General features: G+C 52.8%; 2 protein-coding genes and 1 long non-coding RNA gene across 6 annotated transcripts; 1 reads left to right on the top strand and 2 right to left on the bottom strand.

Moving 5' to 3' along the window:
* The first annotated feature begins 760 nt into the window (after positions 1-760).
* RBM41 (RNA binding motif protein 41) lies at positions 761-23751 on the top strand. Of its 4 annotated transcripts, XM_071757504.1 has the most exons (9): positions 762-1117; positions 1968-2084; positions 2654-2846; positions 5322-5526; positions 6826-7202; positions 7796-7943; positions 21673-21748; positions 22377-22447; positions 22529-23751. In XM_071757504.1, exons 1-9 carry the CDS (start codon positions 1110-1112, stop codon positions 22903-22905), a joined length of 1572 nt encoding a protein of 523 aa, XP_071613605.1. In that variant the 5' UTR covers positions 762-1109; the 3' UTR covers positions 22906-23751. The 4 variants fall into 4 exon arrangements, with proteins under 4 accessions (XP_071613604.1, XP_071613605.1, XP_071613606.1 ...); XM_071757503.1 differs by having other exon boundaries at positions 761-1117; positions 22377-23751; XM_071757505.1 differs by lacking the exon at positions 22377-22447 and having other exon boundaries at positions 764-1117; positions 22529-22874.
* LOC139802386 (uncharacterized) lies at positions 8694-11056 on the bottom strand. Its single transcript, XR_011728584.1, has 2 exons — positions 10416-11056; positions 8694-9387 (listed from the first exon to the last, which is right to left on the bottom strand). It is a non-coding gene; the product is annotated as an uncharacterized lncRNA (long non-coding RNA).
* Positions 17144-19604, bottom strand: CLDN2 (claudin 2). The gene is made up of 2 exons (XM_071757513.1): positions 19507-19604; positions 17144-18440 (listed from the first exon to the last, which is right to left on the bottom strand). The coding sequence occupies exon 2, from the start codon at positions 18261-18263 to the stop codon at positions 17568-17570; it is 696 nt and encodes a 231-aa protein (XP_071613614.1). The 5' UTR covers positions 18264-18440; positions 19507-19604; the 3' UTR covers positions 17144-17567.
* Positions 23752-27885: the final 4134 nt, after the last annotated feature.

Genomic DNA, 27885 nt, shown 5'->3' with positions numbered 1-27885 from the left:
TGGATGCAGGGGGAAACCTAATGACCAAGGATGAGGAAATGACTCAGGAATATGCATTCTTTGCCTCAGTATTTAACAGTAGGAGAGAGGAAATGGTTCATGGGGAAAAGCAGGGGGAAGCCTAGAGTATCTAAAGCTCTTTCACCTGCATGTTCTCATTTCCTTTCAGCTGAAAAAATTAAATCTCCCTCCCATTTTGTGGTCCCAAATCTCTCCTTGTTTTCCAGGGCCATCTTCCTACTTATTGTCTTCCTCAAGAGGAGGTTAGCCTAAAAGTATCTTCTAGCTGTTTCTCTCAGCTCAAAACCTTCTAAAGGATTTCATTCTCTTTTTACCCGCTTTGGGAAAAGAGAGGTTTGCTTCTCCTTAGTAAACAAGGTTCGTGTATGCTACAACATGTTAAAGAAGCAGCATTTCTTAGGAAAATGTTCATCATCTTCTTCTTGAGCTCCATGAAGGAGTTTGGCAAGGGACTGCAGAGCCTGAGGAAAGACTGTCCATCTCAACAGCCACTGCTCACCTCTGCAGGAAAAACAAGTGGCAGATGAAGGAAGAACAGAACGTGTTCTGTGCTGCCCATAAATCCCAATCTTTCTGCTCTCTGTTCTGGCCGCACTGCCCACAACCTCCCCCCGCCCGCCGCCTCCGGACGCGTTCCCCGTCGCCGCGGAAACTCTGGCGCCGCTGCCCCGCCCCCTGCCGCCCCGCCGGCCAATCCGCGTGTGGCGGCGGCGTTACCAGCCAATGGGCGCTGAGGGCGGTGTCCCGTGCGTTATCTGTGCGCTGCGTGTCGGTGTCGCGGGTGTAGGAGCCGAGCGGGGCGGCAGCGGGAGCCGCGGGCGCTGCGCCGCCGCCTTTCCCCGCCTCTGCCGACGCGGCGGTCCTGCTTCCCGCGGGCCGCAGCCGCCATGAGCCAGTTCAACTTCGTGTTGAACAATATGAAATCTCTTCCTTTTCCTGGGGCATCTGCCCGGTTACGTTACCAGCCCCGCCCTCCCGGCCTTTCCGCACTACATCTCCCTGCGCTCCCCGCGGCGCTACGGGGGGGGTTCGGGCTCTTCCGGGAGCTGTGGATGCGTTCCCCGGGGAGCTAATGCCGTGCTGCAGGCATGAGGAGGTGAGCGGAGCGGAGTCGCGTTCGGGGCTTGGCGCGGGTCTCCTTGGTTTCCTTTCGAGGTTTCCTCCTATTTCAAAACACCCAGCGTGGTGCTCGGGTAAGCCTTGCCCCCAGGTGAGGGCACGGCCCGGGGCTCCATCCTGCGCCTCCCCTTGCGGGATGTTCCTGTAGGGACCGCGGTGCCGTCACACACCCCTGGAGCCGCTCTGGTCCCAGAAGCGGCAGCGAAAACTTTCCCCCAAAACTGGGCGAATCTGTGCTCAATCTTCGCTGGTGTAGTCAGCCCAAAAAGGTTACCTGGGTCAGACTTGGGCTTCCCCTTCCAGCCCACGGGAAGGCTGAGTGGAGTTGGTGCAGGAGGTCGCGTTGTAGGAGTGCGTCTCCAGTGGAAGGGTCAGCAGAAGGACACGCAACCTGTCCTCGGGGGGGGGTGGATTTCGGGTGTGTGTATGTGTGTGTCTGTCTGCCTGGATGCAGGTCACCCCAGTGGAAGGAAAAGGGAGTTTTCAATAGAGTGCTGCTAAAACTCAGTGTTTCTCTTCTCCCTCGTGGCTGTATTTCTTTAGTTATTTGAAACTAACGATGTCTCTTTCGATACTGATGCAAAACAGCTTTCCAGCAATAAAAATATTTTATGTGGTGGTTTTGTTTGTTTTTTTTTTGTTTGGTTTTTTTTTTTTTTTTTATTGTGTGTGTGTTGGTTTGTTTCTTTGTTTGCTCTTATAAAAAAAAGCAACACAAAAGCTGTCTGGCAAAAACCTCCAAGAGAGGTTATAGTAGTGATGAGTTTAAAGCAGTGTTTTTTCCATTGCCTTACTGACCACTTCTCCACTGTGTGTATGTGCCCCAGGGTCAACAGCAGCCTGTCCAGTGATGAGCTTCTCTTGGAAGACTTGGAGACTGAAGGAGAGAGGCAGCTGAAGAGCCTCCTTCACCACCAGCTTGATACCACTGTCTCCATCGAGCAGTAAGTCCTGAGCTGGGCCCTGGGAGGGCACTGCTGGAGGAGCTGGTGAGCAGGTTCTGGCCAGCAGCAGTGATGCCTCACTGGGGCCTCCTTGAGGAGATGGTTGGTGCAGGCTGTTGTCTGTCAAAAAAGCTGTGCAAACCTTTCTTCAACCTTTGCTAGGTCTCCTGTCTAGATATCCCAGCAGGAGATAAGCACTCTTTGTCTCCTAGAGCAAATGCTGGCACTAACTTATTTTTACCCATTGGGTGAAAAACCCTCATTTGCCTGGGTGAGACACAGGTGAATTTCCAGCTGGTGAGCTCATCCCCACTAGGCTGGGCCTGTGTGTGCACCTCTGGGAGGTGTGTGGTGTTACAGTATAACAAGATGCTTACGTTGGGGCAGGATCCTGCCCTGCAGGTTCTTGTGGCCTTGGAAAAGGGCTGGGAGAAGGTAGCTCAAATGTGTTTTGGAAACATGGTTTCTCTGCCATGGGGGAGCTTTGTTGGGGGCAAGGTCCAGACCCTTCCTGTTCTCCTGGTTTCTCAGTGCTAAGTTGTTTCAGCTTCTGTTGCTTTGGGTTACAGGTGCAAGTCAAAGCAGAAATGCTTTGCCCCTTCAGCTTTTTACAAGCCTTTTGGGGAAGAAGCTGCAGGAGCTTTGACCTTGTCACAGTTCCAGGCTCTGCAGGAGAGCAACAAAGAAACTGCCACTCTCCGGGAACTGGGGCTCTCCGACTCGGAGATCTTGCTCTGGAAGAATCGGGATTCAACAGGGAAGGTACACACACCCTTCTTTAATGTGAATGTGGTCAAGTCTCTCTAGCTCTGCTGCCTGTGGCACCCTGGTAGAAAATTCAAGTCCTTTGTGTAAGCCCCCTGGCAAGAGAATCACCACTCCATGTATCTCTTGCATTTAGGCCAGCACAATCACACATTTCTTCTGTCCTGTTTTTGGTGGAATGCTCTGTGCTAAAAGTACAAAGTTGGTCCTTTGGAACACAGCAAAACCTGACTGCTTCACTGCCTCTGCCTTGGTGGTCTCAAGCAAATCATTTCACCTGCTTATACCTACAATATTGAACTCATTGCCAGGATTCACAGAACAAGTCTTCCCCAAAATCAAACTCAAATAAGTGTAAAGAAAAGTTTAACAGGAGTCCTTCCATGGAAAGACTTCAGTGTTCCTCCTGAAGTCATTCTCAGACCTCCTTCTGGTTTTCTCTCCCTTTTATGCTGGAGCATACTGCCACGTGCAATCAGTGCAAAGCACCCCCATCTTATCTGTTAAGCCCTGGTGTGCACCCACACGAACACTTGGGGATGGGGGGGTACATTTCAAGCCTGATGTTAAGCTCCCAATTTCACATAAAACGTCTGCCCTCCACAGATCAAAATTATTTCCTCCAACACAACTGTGTAAGAAAGATTTAAAGGTGGGAGAAAGAAAAGGAGGAAACATTTCAAAGTGCCTCAACCTCTTTTCTATATTTTGAAACATCTCTGGATCCCAGGCTGGCTTGGGATAGCTGCCTGTGGTTGGCATTTTTTACATGTTTCTCAGGGGCTTGTAGATGCTTGAAGGGATGTAAAACAGCCACATAAAAATAGCAGTGCAGAGCTGTTAGACCAAGTGTGCAACTGCAGTGATGTGCTCCTCTTTGAGTGCAGTTTGTAGCAGAGCAGTGCCAAAGCAGGTTTCTCCCCTTCTATTTTTGCTCTTTCATTTCACATTCCAGGGACAAGGGTTTTTTTGGGGTTGTCCTGTGTCAGGTGCACTGGAGTGTCCTGCTCCTAACATGCTAAACAGAAGGTGCAAAATAGGATTTGGGATGACCCTTGGCTTCCCTCTGTCTCTCCTTCTCTTCACAAGCAGTAGCTGTGTGCTGGAGGAAGCAGTCTTGGTAGTCATGGGTTTGCCTTTTCATCTGAAGTCATTGTTTGTTTTGGTGTTTAAATACAAACCCAGCCCTTGTGTGGCCTGTATTAAAACATCAATAGTACCTGCTGTTGTCTTTATTGTATCAGTTCTGGGATGTTTAGAAATAAAGATTAGCATGGAAAACATTATTCTGACTGAATCAATGGCATTAGGGTACATCTGCAGAGAGAAGATGAAAGCCTGAATCAGGCATTGATATGCAGCTTTGTATGCAGAGATTGTAGTCAGATTCTACCAAGAAGGAATCATCTGAGATAGAACTTCAGATTGCTCATGAAGCTCCTTACAAAGTACTGAGTGCAGCCTTCTGTTACTTTCAGCTGCTAAGTTGAAGATCTTTTTTAAAACAAAAGATTACAAGTGATTTCCTGGAATTGCTTCTCCATATAAACAGCTTTTTGTGAAATGGTGAATGGATGCTATGCAGCTGTGAATGCAGTCAGGTGTCAAGGGAGAGGTTCCCATGGGAAAATCATTATTAGATTACTCAGTGCAGTTAGCTGGGTTTTTTTGCCTGAGAGAAAGATCTGCCACAATAATTCTTAAACTGAGTTTGAAAAAAGCAAATCCACCTACAGCCCCATTAAAGTGTATTCTTTGGATTCTGATAGAGGTGGATGGGGAACAGAAATGCCCCTCCAAAAATTGGGGTATATCTCTGTGCTTTTGCAGCATGGAACTGATGAATTTTAGCAGTGCTCTGGCCCCATGCAGTGAGGTTTATTTATGCAGAAATGCTTGGTTTTAGACAGGTTAGCTATGAGGTCTGTGCTGTGGTAGCTGGGTGGTTTCTGGGAGCTGGCTTGTGTGGAGATGGTCAGGGATTTAGTCCTGAGCATAAACTTACCCTCAGGTGCCATATGCCAGTTTAAGATCCGGTTTTCAGCTAATAAAGTTCTCTCAGTGATGCCAGAGTCATAGACCAAAAGCTTGTTGGAAATTTGAGCTTGGAGTGGGATGCCAAAGGAGGTTTGTGCAGATATGTTTGGTGGGCTCAGAAAATGGCCATAGTTAGGAGAGGCAGGGACTGCTAGGACAGAGGGACACAGGCACCATCAGGCAGTGAGGCCAGGGGAAAGAAAGCAGCACAGAAGGGTCAGGAGAAAGGATTGGTTTGTCCACTTCTGTGAAGAACTGAGGCCTGCTGAGTGGTTGTATTTCTGTCCTACCCTTCCAGTAACAGGACCTCTCAGTGAGCTGCTTTTTAGGGTATAGTTCTTTGTCACACCCGCTCCAGGGCTGGAGGATATGAAGTTTGAGTCTCTGAAAAGAAGGCACATACTGTATCTAAGCAAAACTGTGCTTGTTTTTCAGGGCTCTGGGCTGGGAGCAGCCCCAGAGGCCACCCAGGACCGACTCCATGCCATCCAGGAGAAGATGGAAGAGCGTCAGCGCATCCTTGCTCTGCCCCAGAGGTTTGCTGGCAGCAAGCAGCTGAGCCGGCGGGAGATGGAGATTGAGAATGCCCTGTTCCAGGGGACAGACAGACACTCCTTCCTCCGGGCACTCTACCACCAAGGTTTGATGGCTCAAAGCTGCTCCTGCCTCTGCTCCAGCATGGGGAACCAGGGAGTGTGAGAGCCCGATACAGTTTTGTTTTGCTTTCTGTCCCTGAAGACATGATTCTGGTTTTGCACTGTGTGGGAGGAGATGTTTTCATTTCATATAAGAGCAGATGGACTCTCTGAAGGGTTTCATACAGACCCTGGTAAAGTCCATCTCTGGAGGGCAGAACTGAAGTGCAGCATGTGCTGCACAGCCCAGTTTCATATGTGGAAGAGCAGCTGGGGTTACAGTTTCATAAAACACAGAGGTCCCTACTGAGCTGCACTGAGTGACATGAGGTGCCTATGTGATGCTAGAGATCATCCATTCTCCAATTTAACTGCACTCTAAGAAGGGTAGGAGGGAAACAAAGGCACAGAACAGGAAAGAGTAGGAGAGACTTGTTAAAGTATCCTGTCCATGGGATGAGAGCACTTCTTGCCCCAGCGTTGTTGTCCCTGAGCCTGTGGCTTAATATGACTTTTCTGGATGGATAGTCCAGTGTTGTCTGGAGATGGAAAAAGCATGCTTCAGACTGTTTTAGCTGGAGAACATACAGGTATGGAGCTTCAGCCCAGACTGAGTTTTATATGTAAGATGAGGAAGAACTTTTAAATTCCTTAACTCCTAAAACACCACTTTGATCAGTGTTTATGCTGTTCAAGCTATAATATCCAGCTGACCTAGTTACCTCTGGCATCTGCTTCCTCCTTTGGTGTCAATATTGTGGTATTTAGCAAAACCAAGAGGCTCAGACTGGGAGAAGACCATCCTACTTCTATTGTCACTTCCATTAAATAGAATAAAGGACATATCTTTGTCAGTCCATGCCTTTGAGGTTTTTTTTTAAACTTGGGACCTTAATCTGATGTCCCTGGAAGCAAAAATGTTATATTCCACGTAGCAGTGTAGAAAGGCAGTGTGGCCTTTCTACATCCTGGCCATACATACAGAAGGAGAAAGGTATATTGAAGGAGTGACTAGAATGTGCTGAAATTGGCTGTAGATAAGCTAGTGAGGACATTTCTGAAAGAAATGAGCTCCGTACAGAGCAGAGCTGCTGCTTTCTGCAGGTTCATCCTGAGCTGGGACACCAGCATGTGCTGACTGCTGGGGCTGCTCTTGTTTTAAAGAACCTGCAGGGTCTGGTTGGCACATGCATGGAGGCTGGGTTGGAACAGGGCTTCTCCTGTCTGTATCTCTTCCCACAGACTGTGCATGTTCCAGGTTCTCGGCAGCAGTCACATTACCATGTTTCTCTCTTGTGGATTAGATGACACTCAGAGGAGAGTAACAGATGAGAATGACCCTATGGTTGACCTGGAGTGTGTTTACCAAGATGTGCTGAGCAAGAAGTGTCCTGAAGACATCCAGCTTACCAAGAGTGACCCATGCGTTTGCCCTTCCCTGGCTGCAGAGGGGGCTGTGGCTCAGGAGTCATCACTTCCTGACAAGGAAGAGCAGGCAGAACAGGCAAGAAGTCCCAGCCTTCCTGCAGCAAAGCCCCACCAGTCCCCCCCAAGGCCTGTGATTATCAGAGATCCTGTAGAGTTTGTCCCAGAAGAGGAGATCTGCAAGAACCGTCTCTCAGAGGAAGAACTTCGGCATATACCCAGGTTCTCATCCTACCATCCTGGGGAGCCAAGCAAGGTATCTTAAAATGAACCCAGATTTATTGTTCCTCCTCACTAGCATGCCCTGAAGCTGCTTCAGCAGGCAAAGGCTGTTGCTGTTGACTGGCTGTTGCCTGGACCATGCTTGGTTGATCCTCCTGGCCAAGGAAGACCAGCCACCGCTCTAAGAGGGAAGGGGACCTTTGGATCTATTGGGAACTTTCCCAGCCTTGGAAAGAGCTTCAGCCCATAGCCCTGGCTCTGGCAGGTCACTGGTCAAGGTGCCCTCTCCCTGTTTTGGCCTGAGACCATCTGTAATTTTACTCAAACTGTTCTTAACTGGTAGCTGGAGCTTGTTGCATTTTACAAATAACTCGAGCTGTCAGCACTTGGTGCAGGCAGCACCAAGATATAAGGCATGCAACAATGTTGATGCCTTATATCCAGAGCTGCCTTTCTTTGTGTACCCACCTTCCAGCCTCCACTGTTAGCATGCAGGTGGAAGAAGAACACTGGGATGGCAGGAGAGCTGAACTAATTCATAACTTTGAGATGGATGGACTTGGGACCATGTTGAAAGATGTCTGTTTGCATAGCACAGGCCGCTGACCCTCTTTCTATCTGGAGCAGGTGTTGTATTTGAAGAACCTGGCCCCTCGGGTGACAATGGAGGACCTGGTGTCCCTGTTTGCTCGGTTCCAGAAGGAGGAGAGCCCCCCGATCCAGTTCCGCCTCCTGAGCGGCCGGATGAGGGGTCAGGCTTTCATCACCTTCCCTGGTAAGTCCCTGCCTTGTACCTCTCAGTTCTTCCATGATCCATAAAGGTGACAAATCTTCCTGCAGGGCACTGAGCTGTTACCAAGCCTGCTCTATAAGAAGCAGCAGTTTCACTCTTCTGCTCAGCACATCAGTCTTTTAACTGGACTGGAAGAAGATTAATCAAAACGCAAGGGATGCAGGCTGTTATGTGCTGTGTTTATATTCAGCATGTTGCTCTGGCTGGAGGATCACACACTGGTGCAGGCTGAGACTCCAGGAATATTTATGTGAACATCAAGCGTCTGTGCCAGAACTTGCTGTGTAACCTGCACCCATTTTGCTCTCTTGTTGCAGATATTCAGTCAGCGCAGGATGCCATGCTCTTGGTGAATGGGTACAATCTGCAGGGCAAGCCACTGGTGGCTGAATTTGGGAAAAGCAAGAGGCATTTGCCAAAGACTGACTCTGCTGTCCCCTGCTCCTCTGCTGGGGAGAACCCCCCTGCTAAGTAAGGGATGGATAACTGGGAAACTCAGGAACTTGCATAGGCCATGGGAACATCTTGGTCATAACTGGGACAGTGAAGGACTGGTGGAGTTAAGGTGGAGGTCCATAAAGCTCAAAGTGGGGAAAGGAGAGAGCTGGAGACCAGGCTCCTCCTTGGGACAGATGTGCACTGCCTTTACATTGTTGGGCTGTACTGGCTTTTTCATCCTGTTCTACAGTAATGTCTGCATTCACAACACTTTGTTTTAAGGAAGGAGGAAGCTATGTAAATAAATGTATTTATTATGTTATTCCCATAGTTTATTAACACTTGTCCGGTGCAAGTCTTCTAGAGGCAAGTGTGCTGCACTCTGCTGATGGAAGATTGAGTCAGCAGATTTCAGGCCTGGCTGATAAGAGCTGGAGTTACCTGACTGACTGATGCAGGGACTGGGGGAGCTGCTGCCACATCTCTGATGGCAGAAGAGATGTTTCTTTACGCCCCTTGCTTTCCAGATGCTTTGGCTGGACAAATATCTAATTACACAGGTGCTTTATGGTCACAAATGTCTTGGCCTTGTAGCATGGAGGATGGTTGCTGTGGTGGGGTGCGGTTGGGGCAGATGCCATGGTTCATCTGATGAGCTATTTTAGTGCTTTTTTTGTACAAGGCAAGCTATTGTCATGTCCTTACTACAGTATCACAGCTCAAGGAAGAACAGCATCTGAGCTCTTCATGATGGTGGCTGAGGGAACCCAGGTTTGAGTTGCAGGCTTCCTCTGCATACCTAAATATACACAGCTCTGCAGAGAGCAATGTTCCTGTTAGATGTTGCTTTCCTTCCTGCTGCCATCTCCTCCTCCTCCAGGCTCTGTGACTCCCCTCACAATTTTGCTTCTGGTAAATGCACTTTAAACCACACACAGACTGCACCGGTTCTACAGAGCAGTGATCCTGGTTCAGAGCAAGCTGAGAACTGAAAGAGAAAAGGGGCTGTGGTGTTGCTGACCCCCTGCTTGGGCCCAGCATTGGCACAGGGTGGTTCTGAGCCCCAGTGCTGCTCCACCTTTGTCAGCAGACACACTGCCCGCCCTGCCCTGCCCAGCCCACCCTGACCCGCTCTGCTCTGTCCAGTCCTACCCAGCCTCGCCCTGCCCTGTTCTGCCCCATCCTGCCCTGCTCTGCCTGCCTGGTGCTGCCCTGCCCCGCTCTGTCCAGTTCTACCCAGCCCCGTTCTGCCCCACCCCGCCCTGCCCTGCCCCACCCTGCTCTGCCCTGTCCAGCCCAGCCCGCCCTGACCCACTCTGCTCTGCCCAGCCCTACCCAGCCCTGCCCAGCCCCATTCTGCCCTGCCCTGTCCCGCCCTGCTCTGCTCTGCCCAGTGCTGCCCTGCCCCGCTCTGTACAGTTCTACCCAGCCCCGTTCTGCCCAGCCCTACCCTGCCCTGCCCCACCCTGCTCTGCCCTGTCCAGCCCTGCCCTGCGCTGCCATGCCCCGCTCTGCCCTGCTCTGTCCAGCCCTACCCAGCCCCTCCCTGCAATGCTCTGCCCTGCCCTGCCCCGCCCTGCCCTGCCCTGCCCCGCTTTCCCCAGCGCTACCCAGCCGTGCCCTGCCCTGTTCTGCCCTGCTCTGTACTGCCCTGCCCTGCTCTGTCCAGTTCTACCCAGCTCTGTTCTGCCCCATTCTGTCCTGCTCTGCCCAGCCCTGCTCTGCCCTGTCCCACCCTGCCCAGCCGTGCCTCGCCCTCCTCTGTGCTGCCCTGCCCTGCTCTGCCCCGCCCTGCCCCGTTCTGCCCTGCCCTGCAGCAGAGCGGTCGTGAGGCCATGGCAGATGTAGGGCCCCGTGTCTCCTTTCAGCCCCGTCACTGGGAGAGTTGCCCTGGCACGTCCGTGCCCTCGGCTGAGGGTGCTGCTGCTGGCCCCTGCCCTAAGCTGGGGTTTGCAGCCATAACCCCCATCAGCCCGGCCTCAGCACTATCACCGTCGCCGGCCTCTGTTTTCTTACATCCACAACCTTTGAAGGGAATGGCTGGACCCTCCCCAGCCTGTTCCCCCGGTGCTGCCGGCTCGCCCCTGCTACGGCTCAGCGCCGGACGCCGCCATCTTGAGCAGGGCGCCGGACGCCGCCATCTTGCGCGGCGCTGGAGGCCACCATGTGACCGCGTGGGGCGGGGCCGATAGGAGCATTTAACCGCCCGCATGGGGGCGCTGCCGCTCCGGGGGGGGGAGCGGGTCCGGGTGAGGGTCCGGGTCTGGGCGGGTCCGCAGTGAGGGGAGCGTCCCGGGCAGGGGGTGCGGGGGGGTCTCTGTCCCGCGGGGTGAGGCCCCGGTACCTGCGAGGCTGTCTACGCACGGCCCTTCAGTGCCATGGTCGAGGTGCTCGGTGAGCACGGGGCACTGTAGGGAGAGGGGAGGGGCCCTCACCGGCCTCGCCCCCGGACAGGGCTCGGCGTACCCTGTCAAGAAGTCTGTCAGCTCTGTGGCTTCAGCCCCGACCCCAGAGCACCGGAGACGCCGGCACAAGCAATGGGATGTTCTCAAAAAAATCCACACAGACGTTTTGTAGCGCGTCTGCTGCCCTGTGAGGGTTTGGAGATGGCGGGTACCTTCCCAGCAGTCGCTGCAGCGATTGCTGCGTGTTCTGTTACAGCTCCCGCAGCCCCTGCCTCCCTCACCGCCTTCCCGCAGGCTCGGTGCCTCTCGCACTCCTGCCCTGCCTGATTTTACCACGGGCATTCCCTGACGTGGGAGGTTTCACCGCTGTGCCAGCTCACTTCACAGGCAACAACCGCCTGTTTGGAAGGGAGGGGTTTTGAGAAACTGCCTTTTGTCCTTGGAATTGACCTGAGGGCAAAGAGGATCTGGGAGGGAACAAGCATAAAATACCATTATTTTGAACAGCACAGAATTATTCTTTCCAAAAATAACGTTTCACACCACAATGCGAGAAGATTTTTACATTGATGTTGTGTACCTCAGATGTCCCCTTTGTCTAACTTTTACATAGAGCAGGGTAGAAATAACTCCGGACAAGCTCTAATGTTTGCTCAAGTAATGAGTTCTGAGCCTTCTCAATTTCTGTGACCTCTCTTGATATTTTCAGAATCTGCTGTGTGATGGGTGTTCTGGACAGGAGAAGCAGTAGGTTCCATTGTTGGGCACCAACACTGACTTGGTTGGAGACACTGTTGCACTCTTCTGGTTGCTTGTAAAACTCACTCTTTGTTGGTTCATGTCATCCTGCTACATTACTTCCTGTAAGAGAAAACTCCCATCACAGGTTATGTTTCCTCCAAGGTTAAATCTCCTTGAGGCACACACTGGGTCTCCCCATCCTTCCACATTACCCACCAAATGTACCCTATCTAAGCCATGGTGTCCTCAGATGTGGTTTAGGTCCATGTTTATACTATCATGTCCTCAGAGGTAGTCTGCACCTGTGTCTCTGTCAAAGTATTCTCAGAGGTGTGAGGATGCCCCCCTTTCTCTTCCTTTCTCTCAGGTTTTATTGCTGAGCAGATGTCATATATTATGGAATATCCCTTTGGTCAGTCTGAGTCAGCTGTCCTGGCCATGTCCCATCCAAAGATCTTGCCCACCCCCTTCCTACTGGTAGGGAGAGGAATGTTGGAGAGACAGCCTTGATGCTGTGGGACCCTGCTCAGCAGTAGCCAAAACACTGGTGTGTCATGAGCTCCTTTCTAGGTACCAACAGGAGGCACAGCACTGTGAGGGCTGCTAGGGGGAAGATGAACTCCATTTCACCTGAACCCATTATAGCTAATTACTGTGTTTGCAGGTCAGTACTGTGGGGATAACACTTGAGCTTGAAGATAGCTCCCTTATCACCCTGTACTCATGGTTTCAAGGTAGCATTTCTTATCTCCACTCATGTTTTATCTTCTTTGCTTTTGACACCTTGCCAGCTGCTCCTGAAACCACAAGTCCATGTCCCCACCACACTTAATTTTCAGTAGAGTTGTTGAGGAGATTGAATCTGAACCAGGATATCCCAAGGAGACAAGGTTTCCTTTCACAATCCTTGGGACACTTGCATTCATTTTTACAGTCGCATAAAATACACTTTCTGAGGTGCAAAATAACCAATGATCTTGGGCAGCTTCATGCTTCTGATCACATTAGGAAGTTTTAGCCCAAAAGCCAGTCATGCTTTGAAGCACCTGCCCTCGGCCAGACCTTTATTTTCTTCTCCAGAGATGCTTCTAAAGCAGGATGTCTCCTCGCCTCCTTTAGGCTTGATTCCAATGCTCTTCACAGCACATATTCTTTGAGCTGAGCAACTACTGCTGCTCCTCTGTGCATTGTGTTTATTATAACTAGATATAACATCCCATGATAACTATCTCTGGGATCTGAACTTTATTCATAATACTACTTGACCTTATTTTTTTTAGAACATTAATCACAGATGTTTGCAATTGATATGTTGTGTTTGATGTACCCTTGATGTTTGTCATGTCACTTGTGGAGCCTTCAGGCTAGACCCTGTCTCCAGGATGGAGCCGTGGCAGAGTCTGCACAACTCAGAGCTTCTCCTGGTTAATTCCTGCCACTTGAGGAAGGGAAAATGTATTTGCATGATGTACAGAAAGCAAACACTCAGGTGTTAATGATAGGAATAGGCTTTGCTGAATGAGAAAGTGGTGAGCAAAGGGCAGATTTGATGCAAGCATTAATTGGCATAGACCTGTGAGCCTACAGAAGTGTTAAACAGCTTGTGAACAGTCAGCAGCCTTCATACTATCACCTGTGTCTCATATTACCAGCAAGACAAAATATATGCTCCTTACAGAAAAATATAGGTCTTTTGACATTTCTTGAGCTTGTTCGTTTTCCTCACATAACACATAGAGCAGTTCTGTAATGAAGCATTTCCTAAATTGTAAAAAAGCACAACTATTGTTTTTCCTTAGACAAGCTGGTACCAAAGCATCTGGATTTGAAACTTGGCACTTCTCTCCTGGGTCATTCAAAGGTTGCTCAGCAGTGCCCATGGCAAGAGGCTGATGCCATAGCATCTTGGGGGACAGTAGGTGGTGTAGTGAGGATAAATACTTACTGCAGATGAGGTCAGAAAAGCATCTCAAAGAAAAGGCTGTCTGAATTGATGTGGGTTCTGATAAAGCATGCATTCTCTGCTAGAGATTTACATGTATGCCAGGTTTGCTGAGATCCCTAACCTGAAGCTCCTGTGTCATAAACTAGATTCAAATTACAGAGAAATCTGTGATGGTAATATAATACTGGGAATATCAAACCTCCATGTCCTCTTCACAGTTATCATGGTTTTCTGAGATAAGTACTTTTTATAACCTTCCTGATAAGTTTCTGAGCTGTTGTTCAAACCCAGACACGAAAGTGCCTTTTAGCAATCTCTGATGCTCTCAAAGGTCTCTGTCCCCTGCAGTGTCATGGAGTACATTCCACCCTGCTTCCCTCATATCTTCCTTTAAATAACAAAAGATCCTTTAAAGGGCACTTAAACAGGTCTCTTCCAGGAGTCTATGGAAAGCCATGAATTTGTGGACAGGCTTTTCCTCTGACTGAAGGTGCTCTCTGAAGAGGAGCTGGTTTCTCACTGCCCCTCACCTCCATTGCAATGTCTCCAATTTAAACCAAAAGAGCACAACACCAACCATCTCATGGCAGTGTCCCAGCTGCATGACTTCAGACGGGGCCATCCCCACGGCCTTGGGAGGGCAGGAAGCCTTTGGAGGTAAAGTGTGAGAGAAATCATCCAAACAAACCATCCAAACATCATTGATGTCCTGAGGTGAAGCCATGAGGCTGTCTCCTAGGCTAGAGCATGGCCACCAGCAGGGACATCAGGTGGGACCTGGCACATAGCTGGGGCACTGGGTGCATCTCTCATTCCCACCAGCACAGTCCATGACTTGAGCTGTTGCTTAGCCCAGCCCAGGAGTCAGGATTTGAACTGCCTGAGAGCAGCCCCTCTCCACAGAATATCCTCTGCTGCTCCTGAAAAGGTTGCTGTAGTGCCATGGGCAGGAAGAGTTTGTCCTTTTCTGTGCCAGCACTGGCTTGCTGAGGGGCTGGGATGTTCCAGCATGGTATGGGAGGCAGCTGGGAATCTGCCACAGCTGGGAGGAGCATGGAGGAATGTGAGGCCCTTTCCAAGTGTCTTGACGCATCAGGATCTTGGCCTGAATTTTCTTACCCCTCCTGCCTCTCTTATCTGAGCATTTCCTGGGGGCTGTGGGCAGAGATGGGCTGTGCCAGCACCTGGTCTGATACTCCTCAGAGTGCTTGCATGGATTATTTGGTGCTGCTTCAGGTCAGCTGTGCTAGGCAGGAAAGAAAGGCAGGTCAGGGATAGCAGAAGGCATTAAGCTCTGCTTGTCTGGAAGGCTCCAGGAAGGCAGGAGGTGTGGAATCTGGTCGTGTGTGGGACAAACCTGTGCTCTCTTACTCCCTGGGCAATCCTACTCGGTGCTCTGCATGAAAAGCTCCACCTGCACAGGGCCTGACCAGGGCATCACCAGGGGTGCAGTGAGCAGGGGGAGGGGGTGCCTGGTGGGCAAGCCTTGGAAGGAGGTTGGAGCCAGGTGGGAGTTGGTCTCTTTTCCCAGACGACTTTCAACAAGACAAGAGGACACAGTCTTAAGTTGTACCAGGGGAGATTTAGGCTGGATATCAGAAAGAATTTTTTTACGGAGAGGGTGATCAGGCAATGGAATGGACTGCCCGGTGAGGTGGTGGATTCTCCATCCCTAGAGACATTTAAAAAGAGCCTGGATGTGGCACTCAGTGCCATGGTCTAGCAACTGCACCGGTGGGTCAAGGGTTGGACTTGATGATCTCTGAGGTCCCTTCCAACCCAGCTAATTCTATGATTCTATGATTCTATGTGTTGTTCCCCCTTTGGAAGAAGAACTCAGGAGTTTTTGCATGTTTCTCATGACCATCTGATGAGGTTGCAGCCAGGTGTTACTGCAGGTTTGAGTGTGCTGGATGTTTATAGTGCCTCTAAATTGCTCCTGAAGATAAGGGCATGTTAGTATTTTATTGTCCCTTTTTTCATCTAAGGCATCATTCAGATCAAGGAGAAGGGAAGGACTTGTTTCCTTCTGATGGAGTTGTTCTAGCCTGGTCCTCCAGGAAAGGGCTGCAAAGCTCCCTGCTCCACCATGCAGTCCTGTGAGGTGAGGGCTCCAGCCCACGAACTGAGGAATAATCTATTCCCCTCTTGCCCTCTTGCCACCCTTTCTCTGCCGGCCCCATGGCCGCCCACCCCCCTCACATCCAGCTCCTATCCTGGGCTAGGGCTGTGCTCCTCTGCAGCTTTCCTGCAGGAAAACCTGGAGCACCCCCAGCTTTTCCCTCTGAGCTGAAGAGGGGCAGGAGATGACCAGAGGGCTGGCTCTGTACCTCCCTGCCTGGCTCCATTTACTCATGCTCACTGTTGATGGAGCTGACTCCCAGGGCAGTCTGAGCTTCTGTCCTCTCTGGCCCTGGGCTGGCCTGCATCCAGCCTGCCCTCAAGGACCCAGCTTATCAGTAATGAGAAATGTGGCTATTGCATGAGGCAAAGATTGCCTGCCAGCCTGCCACCACATCTTAGTGTCCTTCTCTTCCCTGTCCTCTGCTCCTTCTAGTAAAGAAGTGGAAAATAGTTTTCCACCTGCTCTGCCCTGTAGCCAAGTTTCACATCTTCGGGTGTATTCAAATTAAAGGCCAGGAAAGCTGGAGGTGAGGAACCTTCCCCTAAAAAAAACCCAGCAGCAATCAGACTCTGGAATCAAGCATTTCAAATGTCCCTTTGTTTAAGCAGCAGAGACCCTGCCCACAGACACAAGCAGCACTGTCTGCCCTGCTGCAAAGGGTGGGAGGTGGGAGACAGGACACAGTGCCCAGGAATTCCTCCTCTTTGGAGGCGTGACCTCTTGTACCAGCTATTTGCTGGACTCTGCTTCAGCTGCCCAGAAACAAGACATTTACAGCTGAAGGATTTAAGTGAATTTGTGGCATTTCATGGAGCCTGCAGGCTGCCACCTAAGTCCCTCGCATACTTTTCATCCTCTGCACCCAGGTTTATTTTTTTTATGAGGGCAGCAATAAGTAACTCAGCCCAGGGCTGAGGCACTGCTTTGTCCCTTGGCCACGGAAAGGGGGTGACTTCCTTTGCCTTGAAATCCATGCTGGTCCCCTCCAGCAAGTTTCACTCTGGGGATGGGTCCCCAGGCAGCTCCTTGCTTGGTGAGAAGGGGGGAAAGCCTGACTCACTGTTACCATGAGCATGGTTACCCCATGGTACACATGATTTCACTGGTGCAAGGGTAATAATGGTGATGTCTGAGCAGGGAACACCATCTCTCTATGGTCACCCTGGTTCCAGTAATACCTGCACCCTTAGAAGCAAGCAGGGCTGGGGAGGCCATTGCCTGCTGATAGTCCTTGGGGAGCCATGGTTGCTCCCACTGGCACCCTGGCACATGGGAACCTCCCAGCCTGGTGCCCAGGGACAAACCATGCAAGGAATGACCCCCATCTCCCTCCCTCCCCTGACAGTGCTCACACTTTCCTGGGCTCCTGGGTGGCAAATCCACAGAGCTGGGGGGCAGGCCAGAGCAAGGGCTGAGGGCACTCTGCACTGTGGACCCAGCAGGCAAGTAAACACAGCCCTTACCACAGCCCACCCTGCCAGGGCAGCTGCCAGGGCCCCTCAGCACCAGAGGAAAGCTCAGCCACATCCTGGCTAGAAACACAGATTTATTGTGACACCAGTTTGCAACCAGCACTCAATCCCCCCAGCAGCCATTCCAGATCCACACAGACACTCTCACTCCCCTGTGATGCCTTTGTGGCCAGCAGGCTGGTCGCTGGCACAAATCCACCCACCCCCATTCAGGCCAGGGTGCTGCCTGGAGCACAAAGGAGGGAACAGAAGATGGCTTTGGGATCCTTCACTGAAATAAACCACCAGCTGGGATCTTCAGCCACAAAGCTCTTGGGGTCCCTGGGGAGAGAATGGGGTCAAACCCCCCAAACCTGTGAGCAAGAGGGTTAAGCATGGGAGATGCCACTGTGTCCTCTCCTCTTACCGTGCTCCCTTGGTGCCAGCCCAGATCCTTTGGGGAGCTGGGAGAGGTGTCAGCCCAGTTTCCACCCACAGCTGCTACACATATCCTGTCAGGTTGTAGGAGTTGAGCTCACTCTTGGTCTTCTGTGTCTGGCTGATGGAAGGACAGGGTCTTTTGCCTGCCAGCAGCTGGGGCTGATAGGTGCTTGTGTAGGTGGCTGTCGAGTCCTGGGCAGGGCAGGAGGTGCAGAGGATGAAGCCGCCAATGAGTGAGAGGATGGAGGAGATGATGCCCAGGTAAAGTGCTTCCCCAAGCTCAAACTTCATGCTGTCAGGGAGGACGGGGTTGTGGAAATCCCGCAGCACCACGTGGATGTTCCATGCCAGTGGGATGAAGCAGAGCAGCCCCCCGAGGATGAAGACCACACCGCCTGCCACAGCCACCCGGTCCTTGGCTGGTGAGCCCTGGCTGAAGACGGTGCACCTCATGCCCACAATGCTGAGGAGGCAGGCGAGGGAGGAGACAGCACAGGAACTCACCATCAGGGCTTGGGCTGCCTGGATGTCAGCGGGCAGGTTGAGCAGGGAGCTGTAGATGTCACACTGGGTGATGCCCGTGCTGTATGTGGCGCATTCCATCCACAGCCCCTTGGTGAAGCTGACAGCTGTCACGATGCTGGAGCCGATGTAGGAGCTGCTCTTCCAGCTGGGCAGCAGCGTGGCTGTCAGGGTGCCGATGTAGCCCAGGAAGGCCACAGTGTAGCCCAGCAGCTGCAGCCCCATGGAGACCATGGTGCAGGCTGGCTGTCGCCTCCCTGGGGCTTGTGGTTTCTTGCCTGGCTTTCTGGGGGCTCGCTGTGGCTTGCTTACATTCCCATGGCTCTGCCAGCAGCTCCACCCTGCTCCTGGGGGTGCTGGTTTTGTGCAGGCACCGGCACGTGGGTGGGAGGCAGGGGGAGGAGAGGTTACCTGCAAGAGTGGATAACAATCCCTTCCCAATTAACGATTGACCCAAGCTTGTGGAGGAGCCAAATGCCCTTTCACCTCCACTATCTCTGCAGCCAGACTTCAGAGGCAGAGCAGTGCTGCCCGGGATCAATGCCAAAGCCCTCCCTTGTGCCAGGGCTGTGGGCAGGGATGGAGAGTTGGTGGCTGCTGGGGAAAAGCAGCTGCTGCCTTCCTGGGGTTCCTTTGTTTTCTGTGCTGTCCCAAACCAATGAAGCAAAAAAGACAAGGCTGTGTCATGTTATTTGGGACTTGCTGAAGGTAGTTTTAGGTTGTGCCCCTAAGGCTTTTCCAGCCAAGGAAGAGGGACTATGTCTCCTTCCCATTTGTTCAGGGCTCACACAAGGCATCTCGTGCAGTCACCCACCACCCATCCTGAGCTGCCAAGTCTCCAGCAGGACAGGGGGATTCCCCCACCTGAGACTGAACTATAGCTATCGGGCTTTTTGTGCCGCTGGGGATAATACAGTGACACCTTCATCCCTGGGAAAGCCTGGAGGTCTATGGAGATCAAGGCATGCTGGCAATGTCTTGGAGATGCTTCTCTGGAGTGCCCCAGCCAAGTAAGGTGACCCGTCCTTTGGTGGGGTGAGCACACTGGGGTACAGCTTGTGCCCACCACCATCAGTGCGTGTTTCTCCGCCAGTGCCATCTCCTGCCCACAGTCTTGGGCGGGGGCCAGGGTGTTTGGCAGAGGTGGTCGAGTGGGGTGGTGTGTTTTCCCTCTGCCTTGTTTCAAAATTCCCCCTCCCACAGCATCTTGCGAAACTGGACTGAGCCCACACCATGCCAATACCAAGGCCGGCAGCCTCTTGCTCTAGGAATGCTGACAGCTGACAGCCCCACTACTGCCCAGCACCTCCACTCATCTCCCTGTCCCCCTTCCAGAACCTCAAATACTTCATATGAGAGGTTCCCGTCTGCCTGTCTCGGTTCCCATGTGCTAACCAAGACCTCCCACTCTGCCTCAGGGGTGTTGCTGCAAAAGGAACACCTGGGGTGGGTCATGCAAGAGCTGTGCAGTACTTACGGAGGTGGCTGGAAACACGGTGCAGAACTGAGAGTGGCTGTGGCTGGAGTTTACACAGAACTGGAGGTGACTGGTTGGGGCAGCATGAGCAGCCAGGTCTCTGCCCCAAGGGATCAGGAGCTGCAAATTGTTTAGCTACGGCTTTGCAAAATCCACCTGCAAATCTCTGCCTGGATCAGAGGCTTATTGCAGAGCAGAATTAAACCCTTTAGGTGTCGGGAAGGACTGGCAAACTGGGATGCCTTGTTTTGCTTGTTGTCTTTTAATTATCAGGGTAAGTTTGTCTAAGTGGCTCAGGTCTGTGTCTTGCTGTCACTTCTCAGCCAGGTTTGGTGGCTGGCAGATGACTGCATGACATACACCATGTGTCTGCTTCAGGCTGTGTCACCCGTCTCAGGGTTGGAGGGGCAGTGAAATGCCAGCAGGTTGCACTCCTCAAGCCCACAGGGTGAGCTTGGGTTCTCGGTTTACTCCTTCTGGCCTTGCTTGTCCTTCATGGGGTTTATTGTTGTAAAACTGTTGGTCCAAATGAGGAGCAAATGGAGACAGTAATGAAGGCTACACTGGCCCTATGCCCCCTCCCGCTTGCCAGCTGCTGGAGTTGGAGGAGGGGCATGGAGGACCACTGGTGACAAATTGTGCTCAGAGCTGAGCAGGGTCCAGCTGGTGTTTGGACAGGGGTGTTTGGATGCTGATAGCAGAGCTACAGCAGGGACCATTTGCTATTTTCTTTCCTTGTCCCAAACTGAAACCCTCCTGGGAACAAGAGATGTCCTGTCTGCCAGTGGCACCTCAAGCACTCAGGCAGGAGCAGTGGGCAGGGAGGGGACACATGTCAGTGATGGGGGCACCACCCTCACATGGTAGTGCTGGAGGCAGCACCCTCATATCAAGAAGCTTTTTGGTACCTCCTGGTATGGTCCACATCTCAAAAAGCTGAAGGAGGGGTCAGGGAGCACAGGCAAGTGCATGCTGTCCCTACTGTGCTGGCAGTGTGAGAACAGTGCCTGGCAACTCCTTGGAGTGACCTCAGAAGGCACGATGGATGCCTGAGCAGGACCATTGCCCCGTCTTCACCTGCACTACACTCATGCTGTTTGCCTCCCCTTCCTGTCCTCTCTTGAGCACACCATGACCTGCCTCCTGGTTGCTCTGTGCTTGCCACCATGGTAGCCCATCACACTGTCCACATCATGTGCCCATCACCCTGTCCTCATCATGCCCACTGTGCTGTCCCCTGCACAAGCCCACCACACTATCCTCATGGTATGCCCATCATGCTGCCCCAGCACTCCCCATCTCAGTGCCCCCTGTGCCCCCCCCCCACCTTATGCAAATGGCTACAAAGAGCACTTAGTCATTCTTGTTAATCACCTCCTCCCTCCCCTGTCCTCCCCTGGGGATTTTCTCACAAATGGTGTCTAACTTTTCCCTTCTGTATTTTGCTTTTCCACCAGAGAACACAGCCCCTCTGCCCCCAGTTGGACCCTCTGTTTACACAACTGGGACAAATTTCACACCCCAGGGACTGCTGTTCCCACACCTCTGGTCCCTCTCTCCCCTCCCCTTGCCCCTGCCCTGAAGAATTTGTGAGTTGTCAGCTGAGGAAGGCCTATAAAGGTGTCCTCACCAAGGGTCTGTGGCATCAGAAGGGACACGGTTTCCTGCCACCATGGAAGCTGCTGCCAGTTGCCTACCTTCTCAGGGGCTCCGGGTGCCTGTGGCCAGTGCCTGTCCAGTTGCAGGGTTGGAGCAAAGGGGAAGGTACTTGGGTGCTGCACAGCCTGGGGGGACTGGGGAGGGCAGGGGTTGCACAGGACATGGGATGGCAAAAGCTCCAGTTGGATTTGGGTGAAGGCTGTGCAGCTCCCTACTCTCATGGGACTCCTCTGATCCTGGCATCTGCAGATAAAATAGAGGGTGCAGAGTCTGGGGAGCAATGCTGGAGGCTCCCAGGTGTGCTGGGGGTGCTTGGAGCAAGGTGAGGAGCGCCAAGACAGAGGTGATATGAGCACACCTGGATAAACCCAGCATGCCAGCCACACACCCAGGCAGGGGCTTGACCCAGGTGGGGCTGGGGGTGTCTGGCTGGTGGTGGGGAGCAAAGCAAAGGGGAACAAGGCCAGGGTGGGTGGCTGTTGTGCTGAACCTGGTCTCTGCACCTAGATCCCTACCTCTCTGGAGACCGTGGCTGCCCCAGGCAGAGGAGGCAACCGGGGGGCAGAGGGAGCAGCTGGACACTGTAAGTTTTACCTTCCCTGTTGGGTCCCGTCCGGTTTCCTGTTGGCAGGGTTGGGGTCCCTGTATGGCAGAAATCCAGCCTCTAGCCTCAGACTCCTTCATCCCCGGCAGTGTTGCACAGCACCACTGTGCCCACCTCCCCTGGTGCATCACCCCTCTGTCCCACCAGCCACGAGGCCTTCCCAGGACAAGGCAGAGACACCCCCATCACCCCACACCCCCCTCTCAGGCAGCCACAGCCGGCACAGATGCATGGCAGGGGCCTGAGGGGACCTCCTGTTCCCAGGGCATTCCTCCGGGGGTTAGCAGGATGCCTGGGCATGAGCTTTTGACTACGGAGAGAGATTACGCTGGCAAAAAGCCCATCGAGGAGGGAGGTAGATGGCACCTTCCCTTGTGGGGGCATAAGGACCTAAACACAGGGGCATAAGAAAGGGGAGAAGCTGGTGACAGGGCAGGCTGACCCTACAGGGATCTGCCAGCTCTGTGGGGCATCTCACCCGCCAATAGGACATAAAAATCCCGGCTCTCGCTACCAGCTCAAGTCCCCGTGTGTCCCACTGCCTCTATGCCAAGAGAAGGGGGCAGCAGGAGCCCTAGGGAAAATCTCAGCCCTACTGTCTCCTCAGGTTTGGACACGGGAGGTGGCGGGGGACGGCGGCCCCGACAAAACCATGGCGTTTTTCCACCACCCGGTCAGGTAGGTCCTTGGTGCCGGGAGCCCGGCCGAACCCGAGGGCAGCGGGCAGGCAGGGTTCTCATCCCGGCTCTCCCCACGCAGGCTCCTCTGGCCCAAGTCCAAGTCCTTTGACTATCTGTACAGCGTGGGGGAGAAGCTGCTGGAGATCTTCCCGGTGCAGGCCACTCTCTGCCTCTACGATGACTCGGACAGCGAAGAGGAGGAGGAGGAGAAGGAGGAAGAAGAGGGGGAAGAAGAGGGGGAAGAGGAGGAGGAAGAAGAGGAGGAAGAAGAGGAAAAGGAGGAGGAAGAGGCAGAGGCCACGGCTGCAGGTCTCTAACTGCAGACAGGCAGCGCCGTCAGCCCTCCGGCAGAGCGCGGTGCAGCAGCCAGCGCTGCCCCAAGGCAGATGCCGTCCCCGCAGGCAGTGCCCGGGCAGGCAGCAGGCACAGACCCGGGGTCACGGGCTCCGGCTCTGACCGCACCCTCGCTGGCCCAGCGCGGAACCTCCGCCCGCTGCTCTCAGCGCCGCGCTCTGACGGAGCAGAGGACTACGAGTCCCACAGCGAGCCCCGCGGTGATGTGTGATGTGGATGTGTGAGGGCTTATGCCTTAGCAAGCTAGGGGCAGAGGAAAGCACAGCTGCTCCCTGTTCCCTTTGTCCTTTTCAGTCTGCAGGCAGCATGCTGTGGCCTTGCTTTCCAAACGTGACTTTCTTTTCCCAGGGAATGTCGTCACCTTGGCATTTGCAGGACACCTTGCCCACAGCTGTAGGTCGAGCTGGCACTCCCAAGGCATGTGTGGGAAATTTGTGCTGTTGTCCCTGACTCTACAGGCGGGGATTGGTGTTAGCCAAATTTATCCATGCTCTGTATGGGGGCTGCTGTGGAAAGATATTGCAGTTATCTTTTGTGTTGGTTCCCACAGTGCCTCAGGTACCTGCAGCCCTTGTGAGAGTGGTGGGCGATGGCCTAGGGAGGGCAGTGATTATTGTTGGTGGTGGTCAGGGAGTGCTTGTCGCCACCTGCAGCACATGGTGGTTGCTTCTCTGTTCCTGCCACAGATGGAGCTGTGGAAGAGCTCCACCAACTCTGTATGCTCCACCAAGGGCCCTGGGCACAGCACAGAGCATCAGATGCAATGTATATGGTGGTACTCCGCTTGGGAGGGGCTCTTCTAATAGTCATTGACCTCTTCATCATCTGGAGGTGCCAGCTTCAAAAAGCCACGCACCATTATCCCTGCAGTTTGTATTCTGTAAAACTTGGTATCTTTCTGTGCAAAGGAAAAAAAAAAAAGGTATTTATTAAAAAATAAATCACTGAGTGGCACGAAGTGGCTTTTTCCCACAGGGGGATGTCTCACCGGGCACAGCTGGATTTCCATCTCGTGGGGGTGCTGGAGCTCACCTCTGCAGGGTGATGAAGAGAGGTGTTTGTCACCAGCACAAATACCCTGCTCGCCAGGCACCGCGGCAGTGCAGTCCTCCGTGAGGAGGGGACTGATTGGGTGCGTGCTGCTGTGGAACGAACCTCACACATCTGAAAGGAGCCTTTGACTTCCTGGGCATGTGGTGAGAACTGGAGGGTGTCCTGTCAGCCCTGACCAGGCGGCAGGTGAAGCGCAGAGGGATTTCCTAAGGTCCTTGAGGAGATTTAGGTGCAATAAGTTTTCTTGGTTCTCCCCTGTGTGCTCCTAAACCTCTTAGATAATCCTCTTTAAATAGCAAGACTAGGGCAGCGTGGGATTTATTTTAAGCCCGTTCAAAACCAGAATGATTCTATGGTCAGGTCTCTTGGACTCTGTCTCCATTCAAAAGTGTTTAAAATACTGTCGTTCACCCAAAATGGATAATTTTATCTCTGTGTACTCTGCCGAGATAGAAGAGAGCAACTCAGGGTGTTTGGGTGATCTCTGTCTCCTCTCCAGCTCTGTGGCGGGACTGCCACGGGCAGCGCCCTTGGGCTGCAGGAAGGTGCGGGGCCGAGGCCTCACCTTGAAGCGTGGGTTGGTTGCGTGAATACAATTCCTGGGCTGCGGGAGCCTCGGGAGCCAGAGGGGAAGAATGAGGGCCCTTGTGAAACTCCTGGGTTTGCTCCCCTTCCCCCTGTTTTGCCCCTGGCCATAGCGAGCCTTTTGCTCCGGCAAACTTCTTACTTGGGGGATCAGTTCCGAGAAAAGCTGTGGGGCGGCAGAGGGTGGGGATGGCAGGCGAGGCGCTGATGAGTAGCTGTACTGAAATGAGGCAACCAGGTGCCACTAATTGCCAGGTAGTGGGCATGAGCTTGTGTTAAGCTCACCTGTGCCTGATTAGGGCAGGACCCTACTGCGGATGAGCAGGATTAGGGGGCCAATAAAGCTCACTCCTGAGGAAGCCAGGTGGGTGTTTAGCCACTTTTGGATCAATAGCACTGATCCAGGCTGGTCAGCCCTGAGGGCAATAGACTCAGAGCACTATTTGTGTGTTTCTGCTGGAACACCTGATTGGACCTTGGAGCGCCGTGCCCTAAAAGAGGTTTGTCTTGCTACATCTGGTGGAGAATGCGGGCATAGGCCTCGATCTAGCCCCTGCTCAGACGAATCAGAAGAAAGGGAGCCAGTCTGGCGCAAACCGGCATTAGCAGAAACTCATGGCTGCCAAATGCCAGCATTGTATGAGGTGAGGAAATACCAGGGGTGATTCTGTGTGCACCCCAGGCTAGATGCATGTCTCCCGCCTGTGCGCTGTGCCCCATACCTCCTCCCCACAGGGATGGGCAGGATCTACTCCATACAGAACATCTTCCAGACCATGTACCACCTCAGCCAGGTGCTCTTCCACCATGTCCAGGATTCTCCGCAAGATTTGGTGCTGTCCAGGTGACATCAGCTGGTCTTAAGACTCCGCAAGGACTTTCTTTTTCCTCATTAAGGCACGAGCCAGGCATGAACTCTGTAAACTGCAGGCTGCACCTCATGGTAGCAGGATGGTTCTGCACAGCACTGAGTGTTTGTGGTCCTGTTGTGGTCCTAGACTGTGGTGAGCCCAGACCTCTGCCCTGCTTGGACAACTTAATTCCGACCCCATGAACGTCCTCAGCCAATTGCTGCGGTCTGTTCTTCATCTTCCACCCCCAAAACTTTTGTAGAATTGTGTATTTTTAAACTGCTGGTGGATTTTATTTCCTTGCTCAACTGCTTTTTGGGGGAGGTAGCATTGCCTGTTCTCCCATGGGAGGTGTGGAGCTGGAGGAGCCAGGAGTTCCCATCACTGCAGCTGCTGCTGTGCCACCGTCTGCTTGGCTCCCATCCTGCTGGAGGCAGTAAGACTGCTCCTGAGGTCTGGGTTTATGCAGGAGTTTAGCTCTTTCACAGAGAGATTTAAATGGAAAACTTCCCCATGGTGACTCTCTGGATTATAAGACCTTGTATCAACAGTGATAGCACCAGACAAGCCATGGAAAATTGCCCATTTGAGCAGCAGTAGGTATTTGTTAGGTTGCCAGTGCTGGAGGGCAGATCTCACCCAGGTCTGCTGCCAAGCTGTAAATTCAGCAATGGTGCAAGAACACAGTCAGGGGAGTTCTTGGCCCACATGCTCTTTAGCTGAAACAAATAAATTAAAAAAGAGCCAAGTTAACAATGTTGCTGTTTCTTTCCTCCTGAGGAGTTTAATAACACTGGGTTCTGAGGTGCCACTGAGGTGATGGGTCTGCAGGCGTTGTGCTTCCAAGGCTTAACAGGATCTTTCTGCTCCACCTCTAAGGAACTGTAGCCCCATCTGCAGGTCATCCAGATGTCCCAGAACCTTATTTACAGACAGGGATATTTGGGTGTTTTCTGCCTGCAACTGTGACTGTAAATCTAGCAGTTGGATGTGGACTAATAAATAACACAAGTAATTGCAGGTCTGAACCTGGGTGCTGAGCTGAGGAGAGCACTGAGATCTATTGCAGATGAGAGCTGGGATGGTGCTGGTGGGCTTGGACTGGGAGGGGAGCAGAAGCAGGTGTCCTAGGAGACAATCCTAGTGCATTCCCCTTGGCTGTGCCTGTCACCAGGTGGGCACTGACCCTTTCCCAAGGTTTGCTGGACACTCAGAAGCTGTTGGGCCCAGAGCTGCTCAGGACAGGAGCAGTCTCCAGCCAGTCTCTGCCCTGAGAGGTGTCTGGGGTCCCTACAGCCACAGATGGGGTGGCAGGGGGATGCTTGGGTAGGGAAATGGAGCATCCCTGAGCAGCATGCTTGCCTCTTCCCCATCCCCCCACTGCTGTTAACTCTTCTGAAGTGTGCCCTGCTGCAGTGACAAGACACACAGACACACGGGTGTGCATCCTCTCTGTGCAACATGGAGACCTTCTGCCCCTGCCAGTGCTGCTCAGCTGCCTCGCCTGCTTCCTTGCTAGGGCAGAGGAGAAGGGCAGGGATGCAGGCAGCTCCACCGGTGCTGGCTTGGCTTTGCAGCTCAACATGCAGTTTTAAAAGCCTGAGTGTTCCGTAGACAGCCCAGGAGGCTCCTGGGGGAGGGATGCTCCCTAGCCACCCCTGCTTGCCTGCCTTAGGTAGCAGACAAGTGCTGAAGGCTTCAGGGGATGCCAGGCTCGTAAGTGCAGTGTGGGGTCTTGTCAGCAGCCACTCTGCTAGCGGGGGGGAGGTGGGTGACAGCGCCGGTGCAGTCCCTGTGTGCACAGTGTGGATGTGTCCCTGGCACTGCCTTCCCCTGGGCACAGCCTTGGCTGGGGGCTGCAGCCTGTGAGAGCACAGGTGTGTTGCTTCCAGGAACACTCATCTGTGCACTGCAGGTATGGAGGCCACAGCGTGCCCTGAGGGGAACAGGCAGGGCAGCCAGGGGGGGATGTGTATTCCACAGTCTGGGCAATGCCTGTGTGTCTTTGCATGTGCAAGTCTGTGTTTCTGTGAGGTGCTTTTGCATGGTGTCATCTACACTGGGGTGCAGCAGGACTGTAAGGTCTGAATGTGATGCTGGGGCTCAGCAAGGCTCATGGGTGTGTCTCATTTTTTAGACTGAAAAAACCCAGTGAACGACCACACTTTGCAGCTCCACAGCAGCCTTTGCATATTAATATAGGGTCTCCTCTACTGCTTTTTGAAACTAGATGGTAGCAGAAAACTTGGCAAGGCTCTTTTTACATAGTAAACCTTAAATTCCATTACAGGGGAGATTTCTATGGTGGGGTTTGTTGGGTAGACCACCAGCAGGTTCAGGTTCCCTGGTGTTTGTCAGGTGCAAACACCCTTGTGCACACAAAGTCTGCCCCTTGCAACTGCATGGCAGCATCACCTGCCAGGGCACAGCCTTGCACTTAAACCCCTAATGAGTTTTCTTGTCCCTGGGTAGGCAATGGTGCTGAGAACCACAGGCTGGTTGTTATGGCACAGCTCACTGGGGATGCTGTTGCCCTGGCAATGGCTGAGGAGCCTGAATGAGGAGAGCATCTTTCATGGGCCACAGGCAGATG

The sequence above is a fragment of the Heliangelus exortis genome, chromosome 14, assembly GCF_036169615.1.
Source record: "Heliangelus exortis chromosome 14, bHelExo1.hap1, whole genome shotgun sequence".
Lineage (NCBI taxonomy): Eukaryota > Metazoa > Chordata > Aves > Apodiformes > Trochilidae > Heliangelus > Heliangelus exortis.
Note: the sequence above shows the minus strand (reverse complement) of the source record. Positions and strands in the feature narration are given on the sequence as shown.